Source organism: Camelina sativa, chromosome 9, assembly GCF_030686135.1.
Source record: "Camelina sativa cultivar CO46 ecotype springtype chromosome 9, ASM3068613v1".
Lineage (NCBI taxonomy): Eukaryota > Viridiplantae > Streptophyta > Magnoliopsida > Brassicales > Brassicaceae > Camelina > Camelina sativa.
Window position 1 is genome coordinate 16,079,995 of NC_141888.1, and position 11,471 is coordinate 16,091,465.

The 11,471-nt window shown below is 35.6% G+C and overlaps 2 protein-coding genes across 2 annotated transcripts; one reads left to right on the plus strand and one right to left on the minus strand.

The window, feature by feature from the left end:
- Positions 1 to 1,270: 1,270 nt before the first annotated feature.
- On the minus strand, positions 1,271 to 3,937 carry LOC104710892 (nitrilase 3). The gene is made up of 5 exons (XM_010427546.3): positions 3,537 to 3,937; positions 3,251 to 3,430; positions 2,084 to 2,377; positions 1,713 to 1,994; positions 1,271 to 1,617 (listed from the first exon to the last, which is right to left on the minus strand). The coding sequence occupies exons 1-5, from the start codon at positions 3,703 to 3,705 to the stop codon at positions 1,463 to 1,465; spliced, it is 1,080 nt and encodes a 359-aa protein (XP_010425848.2). The 5' UTR covers positions 3,706 to 3,937; the 3' UTR covers positions 1,271 to 1,462.
- Positions 3,938 to 8,248: 4,311 nt separating this feature from the next.
- Positions 8,249 to 11,117, plus strand: LOC147938143 (uncharacterized). The gene is made up of 5 exons (XM_087465496.1): positions 8,249 to 8,415; positions 8,534 to 9,377; positions 9,458 to 9,511; positions 9,661 to 10,533; positions 10,650 to 11,117. The coding sequence occupies exons 1-5, from the start codon at positions 8,249 to 8,251 to the stop codon at positions 11,115 to 11,117; spliced, it is 2,406 nt and encodes an 801-aa protein (XP_087321622.1).
- Positions 11,118 to 11,471: the final 354 nt, after the last annotated feature.

Genomic DNA, 11,471 nt, shown 5'->3' on the forward strand with positions numbered 1-11,471 from the left:
AGAAGCTTGGAGGCGAGATTTGGAGTTTCTGATCGAGGGGAAATCGCTGCTCGGCATCGGTGTCGGTCGACACCAGTTGGGGTGTCGGTCGACACCAACGCGAGGACGGCTCGGGACTTTAGCGAGTGTCGAACGATGCCATGTGGAGGTGTCGGTCGATGCAAACTAGGGTTTCCGGGAGTGTCGGGCAGGGTGTCGGTCGACACTAGTTTGGTGTCGGTCGACACCAGATGTTCAGTATCGATCGACACCATCAGGTGTCGGTCGACACCCCTTGTTCAGTTACGATGGACGTCGCATGCTTTGTATATTGCCTGGTTTGTTTTATTGGTTGTTGTTTGTGGCATGTAGAGATCTTATTGCTTGTGTGTATAGCCCAGTAGATGGGAGGATTGCCTCACTGAGTGTTTATCAAATACTCATGCATCTCAATTTGTGTTTGTGGTGCAGGTAAAGGCAAAGTGTGATCGTGGAATCAAGGCAATGAAGAGGAGGATGTTCTAGGGACTCGATTGGATGTTGTCTGGCATTGCTAGGTTGCTAGAGTTGGGTCATTAGAAACATTGTTAGGTTGCTGGTTCCTTGTTTCTTGTTGTTTGGATTGATTATTGTTGATGATTATGGTTATTGGTTTTTATTGGAGTATTATTGGATATTATGTTGGTGTTGTTATTTCCGCTGATGTTTGTGATTGTGGTTAGGTGGCTAGTGGGTATGGGACCACTAGTTGTAGTTCTATTTATTATATTATTATTTAAAAAAAAAAAAAAAAGGTCGGTCGTTTCAAGATATCATATCTTGTCTACGTGATTTATTTTATGCTTTATATTATGTTGTTGTAATTCGTTTATGATTTCGTTATTTTAAATATAATTCACATATTTTCTCAATTCGATTTTTGCGCTCCTAACACAAACGACCAAAGTCTCAAGAAGTTACAGTGGCTGAATGACCAAAAAGTAAACTCCTTGGGTTTTGACAATGTTTTTGTCTAAACCCGACATTATTTCGAGCAAGCACATCGAATTTAACAAATTTAAGTTTATGAAGGATATAAAGTGTTCTTAAAACGTTTACTAAATGAAAAGTTGGTCATATGATTGCTTAACATATGCAAAAGTTTCGTTCAAGTAGACACCATGAGTTCCAAAACAGTTTTGAATTTAAAATTATATTAACGTATAAAAAATATTAATAAATTAGAAAATATATTCCGCGGTGTAGCAAGTGTTGTTAATCTAGTTGATAAAAATTGAAGAGAAACAATTGGTTTTATTGAACAACATAGATCTTTACCATTTTCAATAAGTTCTGTTACATTGTTGAAGAGAAAGATAAACAAACTTCATACATAAAAATAAAATAAAATAGAGAAAGATAAACAAACTTTAACATAAACTTTAAAAATAAACAGAGCATTTCGAAAGCACATTAGCTCCAGTAGACGAATTACAAATCTCGACTATTTGTTTGAGTCATCTTCTGATTTCTCCACCTTTGTCACGAATGTAACCGGTTTCTTTGGGTGCTCATTTACGGTCAAGTTAAAAACATCTGGCTTTGCGTAATGTCCGACCACATCGAAGTATAATTTGGCTCTTGCTATATCACCAAGATCTGGATGAGGAACGTCATCAATATGATTAGCTCAAATAGTTCATATTTTCTAGATATAGCGTAAGATGAACAATTATAAGTGTATATATGTATACCAAGATCTGCTGTGAGGAGACCCTCTGATTCATAGTTTGGTCCAGCGAGAACCTGTCCCAAAGGTGAAATAATGACACTTCCGCCTCCGGAGACAGTAGGATCAGGATGCTTTTCGTCTACAATGTCATTAAACAAGTAATCAGGATGTTCAGGGAAATCTCTGCGCTTGCAGAACTGGTGTGCTGACAACACGAAACATCCACCTTCGACCGCAATGTGAATCATCGACGCTTGCCATTCCAACGAATAATCAGCAGTAGGTGCACAATAAATCTCAATCCCTGCGCCGTCAAACATCTAAAATTGTTAGGAATGTTACATTAAAAGCTAGGTGGGACTCAAAATGTGTCACATTATAGTAAAAGCTGACCTTTGGCGTACAATGCAGTTCTGTAGAGGGGCATCCTATTTTCCCAGCAAATAGCAGCTCCGAGTTTGCCAATGGGAGTGTCGTAAACGGGGATGGTTGATCCGTCCCCTTGACCCCAGATGCAACGTTCTAAAGATGTGGGCATGACTTTACGGTGCTTACCCATGAAGCGACCTTCAGGACTAAAGAAAAGGGCTGTGCAATAGAGTGTATACCCATCCTTCTCTATCGCCCCCATTACCAAGTGCACATTATGTTTCCCGGCCGCCTTAGCCAATATTTCTACTTCAGGGCCTAGATTCATCACAAGAACCAAAAAGAATGTTAAATCAAGAAATAGTCATTTGTGAGAGTGCAATAAAACTAGAGCTATAACAGTCAATAATGCGCCAGTTCCAATTAATATCCACTCTAAGAGTGACAAAAACAGAGAAGTCGAAGACTCCAACCGTAGCCAACAACATATATCATCATTTTGCCAAAAAAAAACATTAAAACCGTGCATTTTGTAACAACGTTACCTTAAAATATACTCCCTCCGTTTCAATATATTGAATGTTTTTGAGGTTTATTTGGTGTTTCAAAATATAGGATGTTTTCAGGTTTCTATGTAGTTTTCAGAGTAGTTTAATACTTTATATTATGCAGTTTTGTTTATGATTAGTTGAACTTTTATAAAGTAGTGTTTTCTTAATCTGCGTGTTTTACTCGAAACATCCTATATTTTGAAACGAAAGGAGTATCATATTAAAAATTTGTTGACAAAACAAAAATTAAATAGATAATTATAACTGAGTATCTATCGCATGTTGCCAAAAAGAAAAAAGATCAAGTAACAGAGATATTGAAGAGTACTTTATACACTGAAACCATACGGATCCGATCTTCAAGGATCCTAAAATAATATTTGTATATTCGAATTCTTGGACCCGAAAAGATTGGATCCTTTGGTGGTGTGTTGTATTTTCTGTCGACATGGTGTGTTGTATTTATTTGGTGTTCTTGATACTCGGATAAGCACAAAATAATTGAGCACTTTTTGTTGGGAGTTGTTGATTGGTAAAATAAATAAAAAATGTATAAAAAATTCATTTTAGAGATAAAGACAAGATAAGAAAATGAAACAAAGAATAGTCAACGAAGAATTCATAAGATTAGAAGTCATACCAGGAACTTGAATAGCAGAAGCATGGTACTTGCGGAACTCATCACGGCCATCTACGTTGTGCACTCCAACCGCTAAACCAAACCTAAACCCTCGAGGATAGCCTCCGATAAAAGCTTCCGGGAACAATACTAGCTTGGCTCCCTTGCTCGCCGCCTCGGAAATATACTTCTCCGCCTTGTCTACAAATTTCAAGTATATAACGTTTTATGTCCCTATATTTAGTCTAGATATACCCGAAGCCACACTAAAAAAAAAAAATAGGGAAGGAACTAAATGGTTAGTTACCTAGAGTGGCGGGGGTATCGTTATAGACGGTGGAGGATTGGACGATGGTAGCTCGGACGGTGGAGGATGGGGCAACGCCGTCAACGGGAGTTGTGTTTTTGACCGTGGAGGATGGGACAACGCCATCAACCGAAGTTGGGTTGTTGACTATTTCTTCTGTGCTAGACATATTAACTTTTGTATTGGTGTTTACGATTTGATGACATTGAGAGAGACTTGTGGGACAAATATATAGACCTTTTGGTTTCCTATTTTGTCAATTTTAAATTCCTACTTGAGATGGTAACGACGTTCGAACTTTGAATACGTGGTGGAAGTTTAAATATGTAGGCCACTGTTTACGTGTTCTTTTCCTTACCAATGGTTAATATGTAAGAAGAAGAGACGTAATTGAGATCCTCCGCTTGATATCAATGATATGTTATAAAACTATACCCCTTTGTTTTCAATTAAAATTTGATTACAAATATTTCATTGGGCAATAATAGTTGACAATTTTTTTTATAGTTTTAAACCAAAAGAGAGTATTCAATTTTAAAAGTTTATAATTTACTAGATTAGGACTCGCCCGATGTGTGGTTTTAGAATTTTTAAAATAAAATTAAATTTAACTAAAAATATAAAGTAAATATTTTTAGTAAGTAAAAACTATCTATACAAGTAAATATATATATCGAGGTGTCTAATGTAATATTTGGTGTAAAAGGTGCGATTTTGCGGTTTTGACTATTAATCACGTTTTATATGAATGTCTTTGCTCGTGTGAAGTTTGAGATTTATATCCGATTCTGGTTTCGTTAGAGGGTTTTCCATATGAGTCGGTGTACTCGAATTTCGATTTTGTCTCTGGAGAGATGCCTCTCAACAGGGTGATCATGATCAACTTCTTCAATTACCATGGATTTTATGGGCAATCTGGATGGCCATAAATAATAAAAGTTTTTCAAGGTTTAGAAGTCGAGACTAATGATATAATTGCTTAGGCTTTGGGCGATAAGTTAGCCTAAGAAGAGGCGCTCTCTTTTACGGTGGTCATATCAGCTCCATCTCCGTCTTTAGATGTCTAGGTTTCTTCACATGGTTGTCACATTGATGGTTCTTGGAAAGCAACCAATGTGTACTCAGGATTGGTCTGGTGGTGTTGCGTTGGTGAGGAGCGAACCTTGTTGTTGGGGGCCAAGTGTCTAAGACGGAGCCCTCCCCTTCATTCGGAGTTAGAAGTGTTGTTATGGGTCATGAAGCGGATACGTTCTGCAAGGATCGCTTGTCAATATTTCGAGACTGATTGTGCTGAGTTACTCACTATGGTTCAATCCCTTGAAGATTGGCCGTCATTCTCCAACCTGCTCGATGAATTTAACTCGCTGGAGTCCTTCCCACTATTCTCCATCTCTTGGATCCTGCGTGCGTCAGTTACGAAGGCAGATTGTCTTGCATGTGCTTCGCGTTCTCTTATCTCTGAAGTTTCTTTTGGAAACCCCTTTCCTCTATCTTGGACAACTAACCGAGGAATTTCATTTTAATTTATTGTTTGGTTGAAAAAAAAAAGAGTAAGTAGATACACTTTTAGTTAAAGAAAATAGTTGTAGATGAGTTCAAAGTTATTAAAATAAAATTAAATTTAATAAAGAATATATATTTCATTCTTTTCATTAGTATAAAGGTAAAGAGATAAACTTTTAGTTATAGAAAATAGTTGTTTTTTTGGCTATAATATACTAATGTATATCCATTTACAAATCTACTATCTACATTAGTACTAAAAGTGTATTTGTATACACAAATATATTTTACTGTTAAAAATATACTTTTTAGTTTGTACTACTACCAACAAATTGTCTTTATGAACACATTAGATGACCTATTATATGTCTCTTCACTTTAACATTTTTATAGTTACAAAAACGCATACGTTAATCTTACATACTCCTATCTTATATAGTATAATAGCAGTATTTTTGAATAAATTATTTGATTGGTGAAAAAAATATGAGACGCTCTGTTTACATTTTTTTAGAAACAATAATTAATTATATAATTATCACAATCATTTTTTTGATGATATATAAAAAGTAATATTTTTCTTGTAAAATTAGCAACTTAAAATTAAAATAAGTAAATAATATTATAATTTCGAATTTAATGATATATATGTAATTTCCTTATAATGACTTTTTCTAAATTTTAAAGCTGTTTAAATTTAATAGTTTCTTATAATTGCTTTTTAATATTTTTAAAACTGCTAAAATTAGTTTTTTTCTTCTCTATTTTACTTTTATATAAATTCTTTTTATGGTAAGTTTTGAATCTTTACATTTTTATTTTTTAGGTTTTTTTTTTCTCTATTTTACTTTTTTATAAAGTCTTTTTATGGTAAGTTTTGAATCTTTACATTTTTATTTTTTAAACTTCTAATAAATTTAGAATTGACATGTATTAACATCTGAATGATAAAATTGATGCGTGTCACGATCTTATTAATGAGTAACTTTGACATCAAGCTTTATATAATAAGATTATCATTAATTAACTAATAAAAATACATAGAAATTATGTTTTTTTTTTTCGTTTTTCTTTTAAAGCATAATTCTCTCTTGTTTTATACTGTAAAACTTATGAATTTCTTCTTTTTATTAAGTCATATCACTTACCATCCTATATATTTTTTTCTTCTCTTTAAAGTCTTGCCATGCTATTTAATAAGCTTCATCATAATAGTAAGTAATATTTTGTTTTCTTCCTTTAATTTTCTCGTCACCCTAGCTATCATTTTATATATTGAAGTATCGCCACCCCATGCTATCTAATAAGTTGTATAGGACCACTAAGTAAATGATTTATATTTTCTTTGGTGGGTCTGTATTTTCATTACTACAAGCTTTCAAATTGAATTTGTGAAAGTCAAAAGTTTTGTAGTTTTTTTCACTTTAACACATGTAAATAATACGAAAGGACTACAAATAATTCTGTTTTTTTTTTTTCTTAATTTCTCACAAGTCATAACAAAGGAACTTTTAGCAATCAGGAAGCTCTGATGCCGAATTTATAGGGAGCTGTAAAACAATTAACAAAATAATAGGAACAAATAAGTTTTTTGTTCGAGGCAGTCTAAAGATATGAAACATTATAATATGTACTAGTTTACTAAATTTGAAACAGAAAAAAAGTAACACACTGTCAACCATCTAGATGCCTTAAAACAAAAGAGAAAAATGAATCTGAAACACTATAATATACTAGCTTACAAAGAATCTGGACACAATACAAGCTAAATACATTGACCTTTATGTATACATTTAAATAGGATTTCTAGGAAGAGCTCTAATTATGTTCTCATCTTTTTAAGGTGTTAAAAAAAAAAAAATCCAAGGTTCATCGCAACTTCTGTTACTTTAACACTAGGTACTATCCCGCGGAAAACTGCGGGTTGAACATTTTTTTTGATAAAAATTTGTAATAATTTATTTTCTTATTATGTTATTTATAATGGTTTATGATTAAAAATTTGTTGCTAATATTATAATTTTTATATTTTTTAAATGTTTATTGAAAACCTGTCAATAAAACGTTTGTATGTAATGAATAAAATTATTTAAACCTTTGTGAAATTTTTGTTATAGTTGTGAAGTTAGTAAAAGGATATAACTAACATGTAAAAAAAAATCTTATATGTTAGTTTTTTTTAAGAACAAATTAGTTTTGATTCTAACAGATTTTTTTTTTTATTTTTTTACAATTTATTTTATTTGATGTTTCCCTATTTTCGTTTTTTAAATTAGAATTATTTATTTAATTAATTATTTAATCTTAATTAAATTTTTCTAATTGCAAGTGAATGTAATTTTTTACACATTTAAGGTTAGTTTTATATTTGTACTTCCCAATTAATATAGTAGGATAAATTCGGTTTACAGGTTGAAGAGACAAATTTAACATATTTTAAATTAAGTGAAAACAATTATGAGGGTTTGTGATTCTATTTTTTTTAGAGAGAGTTACTAGAATATTGCATAAAAGCTTCCTTATTACAAAAGTAACACACAATTGTTTGTAATTACTAGAATAAACCACTGTACCTATACTACCCCTGAAACTAGTGTTGGGAAAAAACGTAATTACGGTTAATGCTATTAGAAACAAAAAAACATTGGAAACTGGGACTAAGTCTACTGAGCCTTTGATGGTAGATTTATACAGGTGGACTGATTAAAGGTGTACGTCAGATATTTTTGGTACACTTAGTTTTAGTGCTGGTACACTTAACCGTCGACGTAGATGGTACACTTAGTTTTAGTGTTGGTACACTTATCCGTCGACGTATATGAAATCGATTCATTAGATTAAGTTGGTAGAGGAATTTTCCTTTGATGATAGACTTATGTTTTTAGCGCGTGTGGCGGCAAACGTAAAAGGGTGGGAAGATATTTATGGTAGACTAATGGCCTGTTGCGACAGATTTATGCGACAGCCTTCTCTCGTTACAGATATTTTTGGTATACTTTGTTTGTTTTTTGAAATAGTTTTTGTAGTGTTGTGGTAGGCTTCTTGTCCGTGGTAGATTTAGTAAGCAAGATTGACAGCTGTAAAGTCTTACCAGAATAACACAAATTTGTTTGAGCTGGCAAAGACAGTCTAGCGTTGCGATAGACTTATTGGAGGAAGATCTAAACAGGTTTGCTGTTCTTCCCTAAATCCTTCCTCTGGGTGCATCCATGGAAGAGCAAGATATCGTTTTGGCGTGTGGGAGGTGGAGGGTAGACAAAAAGCAATGGTTGTTTGATGTTGATACCAGTAAAGGGTGCAAGATTATAGTTGCCGATAAAAAACGAAGTTTGAAGACTTTACTGCTATGGTGTTCGATGACTTTGGTTTCTGTAATGTAACTTCCGGCATAAAGTTGAGCTATATGTTAGATAGATATAAAAAAGCGGATGTGATATGCCACCGGTGATTGTTTCGAATGGTCGGCAGTTTCAAAACTTTCTCAAATAGAGCAGGGGTGAACTCATCCAGCTATGCGTTGAGATTATTGATAAATCTGGTGAAACCTTGTTTGAGGAAGTTAAGCCGAAAACACCAGAACCAATACCCAATACCCCTGAAGTCATTGTAGATGATTTCGTAGGCGGGGCAGAGGAAATGGGACAGAAAGATGAAGAGTACGAGAGTCGGAAGGTAGACGGTGAAGATAATGTAGGAAAGGATGTAGATGAAGATGAAGCAGATGACGAGGAGAACTGTAGATTTGATTACTGTGACGACAACGATGGTGCAAGTTCAGGGGATGAAGACTATCTCCTTTACTCCAACTTCGCCCCGGATGGACCAGAGGAATCATTGGACGACGGACTTGGGGGTGGGTCTTGTATAGAGGAAAAGGTGTGTAACAAAGAGTCAAAAATCCGTACCAGTAAGACTAACACTGCAGCTGAAGCAATTGAGAAGGAGGTTCGCAAAATAGAGAACGGAGGTGGTGATATTGCTGTGGGGGATAAGTTTGATAGCAAAGAAACGTTGGTGGCAAGGTTGAGGGTGCTGAGTGTATTAGATAAATATGATTACAATGTTCGATATTCAACGCCCAGTTTGTTAATCATTGAGTGTTGGGTAAATCGTTGTAAATGGAGAATACGGGCTTCAACCATGGGTGATTCGCCGGTGTTTCATATTCGCTTATATTGTCGTGAACATACTTGCTCTGTTACAGAAAGATTTGGCCGTAGCCGTAATGCTAAACCACCAATCCTAGCTCAATTATACAAGGATTATGTTGGTGGTGTGGGAGGTTTTGTTGTGCCAAATCTTGTTGGGGAAGGGCTCAACCTACGATATGGTGTACAAGTGGGCTACTGAAATACTCTAAATCCAGTCTTTTTAACATGTTTTTTTTTGGTTAGCTTTGTGTATGTGATGGTATATAGGGTGTAAACGGAGAAGTTTCTTATGTTGCTAGGGGGTTTTTTGTACGTGAAGATGTAGTGGAAACAATAACAAACAGATCATAGCTTTAGTTTGTTGGTTTTCTCAGAAATTAGTTGATTCTATGGCCTGCACATATATATAATTCGACCTAGTTGATATTGTTGAGTGCTGTTGTCTTTTACTGACCATTTTCATATAATAGCTTGGCTACTGGAAGGCACATCGTACACTTATAAAGGCGCGGGAGTATGTTAGGGGTACACCTGAAAGTGGATACGCTGAATTACCTGCATATTTATACAGGCTGAGGTCCTCTAATCCGGGGACCCTTACTAGACTGGTCGTTGATGCAGAAGACAGATTCAAGTATGTTTTCATTGCGCTTGCTGGATGCATTAAGGGTTTCAGGTATATGCGGAAAGTTGTAGTCGTAGATGGAACCTTTTTGAAAGGTGAATTCAAAGGGACTCTTCTGATAGCGACAACACAAGATGAGAATTTTAATATTTTCCCTCTGGCGTATGCGGTTGGTGATACAGAGAACGACGTCTCGTGGGAATGGTTCTTTACGCAATTAAGTAGTGTAATTCCTGATGATGAAGAGCTTGCACTGATATCTGACCGGCATAAATCTATTGGTAAAGCTATCGCTAAAGTGTACCCCCTGGCAAGTCGAGGAATCTGCACGTATCATCTTCACAAGAATATTATCCTGAGATTTAGTGGGAGCGAAACATTCTGGCTGGTAAAAAAAGCAGCTGCAGCGTACCGTGTAGTTGATTTCGAAGAAATCTTTCAGCAAATTCAAGAAGCGAATCCGCAACTGCATGCTTACTTGGTGCGTGCAGATGTATCCAAGTGGAGCAGGGCACACTTTCCTGGTGATAGGTACAACTTCACCACGAGCAACATTGCAGAATCGCTAAACAAAGTACTGAATCCTGCGAGAGCCTATCCCATTGTAGAGTTATTAGAAGCTGTTCGGAATATGTTGACACGTTGGTTTGCTACAAGGAGAAAACAAGCTGCCGCAATGCCAACTTTACTCACCAAAGGAGTGGAGAACCTGTTACAGGTATGAGATTCATTAACATATCCATCGATATATATGTTAACGAAAGGCCTGGAAAATGATAGTGGATATGTTGTGTTGCTTTGGTTATATGAACTTACGCTTTCATTTACTCATAGGCACGTATTGAACATTCAAGGCGTCTGAAGGTTCAAGAAATTGATGAAGATCGATTTCAAGTAAGTGGTGGTACCTCAACGCATGTTGTCAATCTGAGGTTTAAGAGTTGTTCATGTAGGCGTTTTGATCTAGAAAGGATGCCTTGCGTACATGCTATCGCAGCCGCATATACGGCCAACCAATCAGTTATAAACCAGTTCCATCCATACTTCCGCAGAGACAGCCTCTGCAGTGGGTATGCGGAGGCGATAATGCCGATAGATACATCCTGCATCGTCCCTACTGATATTATACCGTCCAGATGTAAACCGCCTTTTGTTAGGAATCCTCCAGGAAGGCCAAAGATGTCGAGGATGAAGTCATTTGTCGAGGTTGCGTTGGAGACGAAGCGGCCCCTTAAACAACATGCCTGTTCTCAGTGTCAACAAGTTGGCCACAACCATACAACATGTCCAGCTAATACGTAACTGCATGCGAGACAATAGACGTGTTTTCTTTTCATGGAGGATAATACTCTTTTTTCCTAAGTGCCACCATTGCTTTTCGTAACATGTTTATGATGGACCTTTTTAATTTGTAAGCCCACCTTTTTGTTTAGGGAACTATAATTGTTGCCGAAATTGGTTCCATCATACTCGTGTGGGCTTTTTAGAAATTGGTTCCATCATACTGCCCTAGGTGGGCCTCATACTCGTGTGGGCTTTTTAGAAATGTCAAGCAAACGGTTTATTGTTTGAATAAGATAATTTCAAAAGCGAAATATATCTGTTTGTGTAATTTATGTGGTTCATTAGAGAGGACATAATGCGATGGAAGGATAG

What these genes read in the sequence shown, in the direction of transcription:
- LOC147938143 (XM_087465496.1), top strand. Translation starts at nt 8,249, where the DNA reads ATGGAAGAGCAAGATATCGTTTTGGCGTGTGGGAGGTGGAGGGTAGAC. An exon ending in ATGACTTTGGTTTCTGTAAT is followed by an intron (nt 8,416 to 8,533) that starts GTAACTTCCGGC and finishes CAAATAGAGCAG; the next exon opens with GGGTGAACTCATCCAGCTAT. An exon ending in GAGTGGAGAACCTGTTACAG is followed by an intron (nt 10,534 to 10,649) that starts GTATGAGATTCA and finishes ATTTACTCATAG; the next exon opens with GCACGTATTGAACATTCAAG.
- LOC104710892 (XM_010427546.3), bottom strand. Translation starts at nt 3,705, where the DNA reads ATGTCTAGCACAGAAGAAATAGTCAACAACCCAACTTCGGTTGATGGC. An exon ending in CGATACCCCCGCCACTCTAG is followed by an intron (nt 3,431 to 3,536) that starts GTAACTAACCAT and finishes TGAAATTTGTAG; the next exon opens with ACAAGGCGGAGAAGTATATT. An exon ending in TCTCCTCACAGCAGATCTTG is followed by an intron (nt 1,618 to 1,712) that starts GTATACATATAT and finishes TTCCTCATCCAG; the next exon opens with ATCTTGGTGATATAGCAAGA.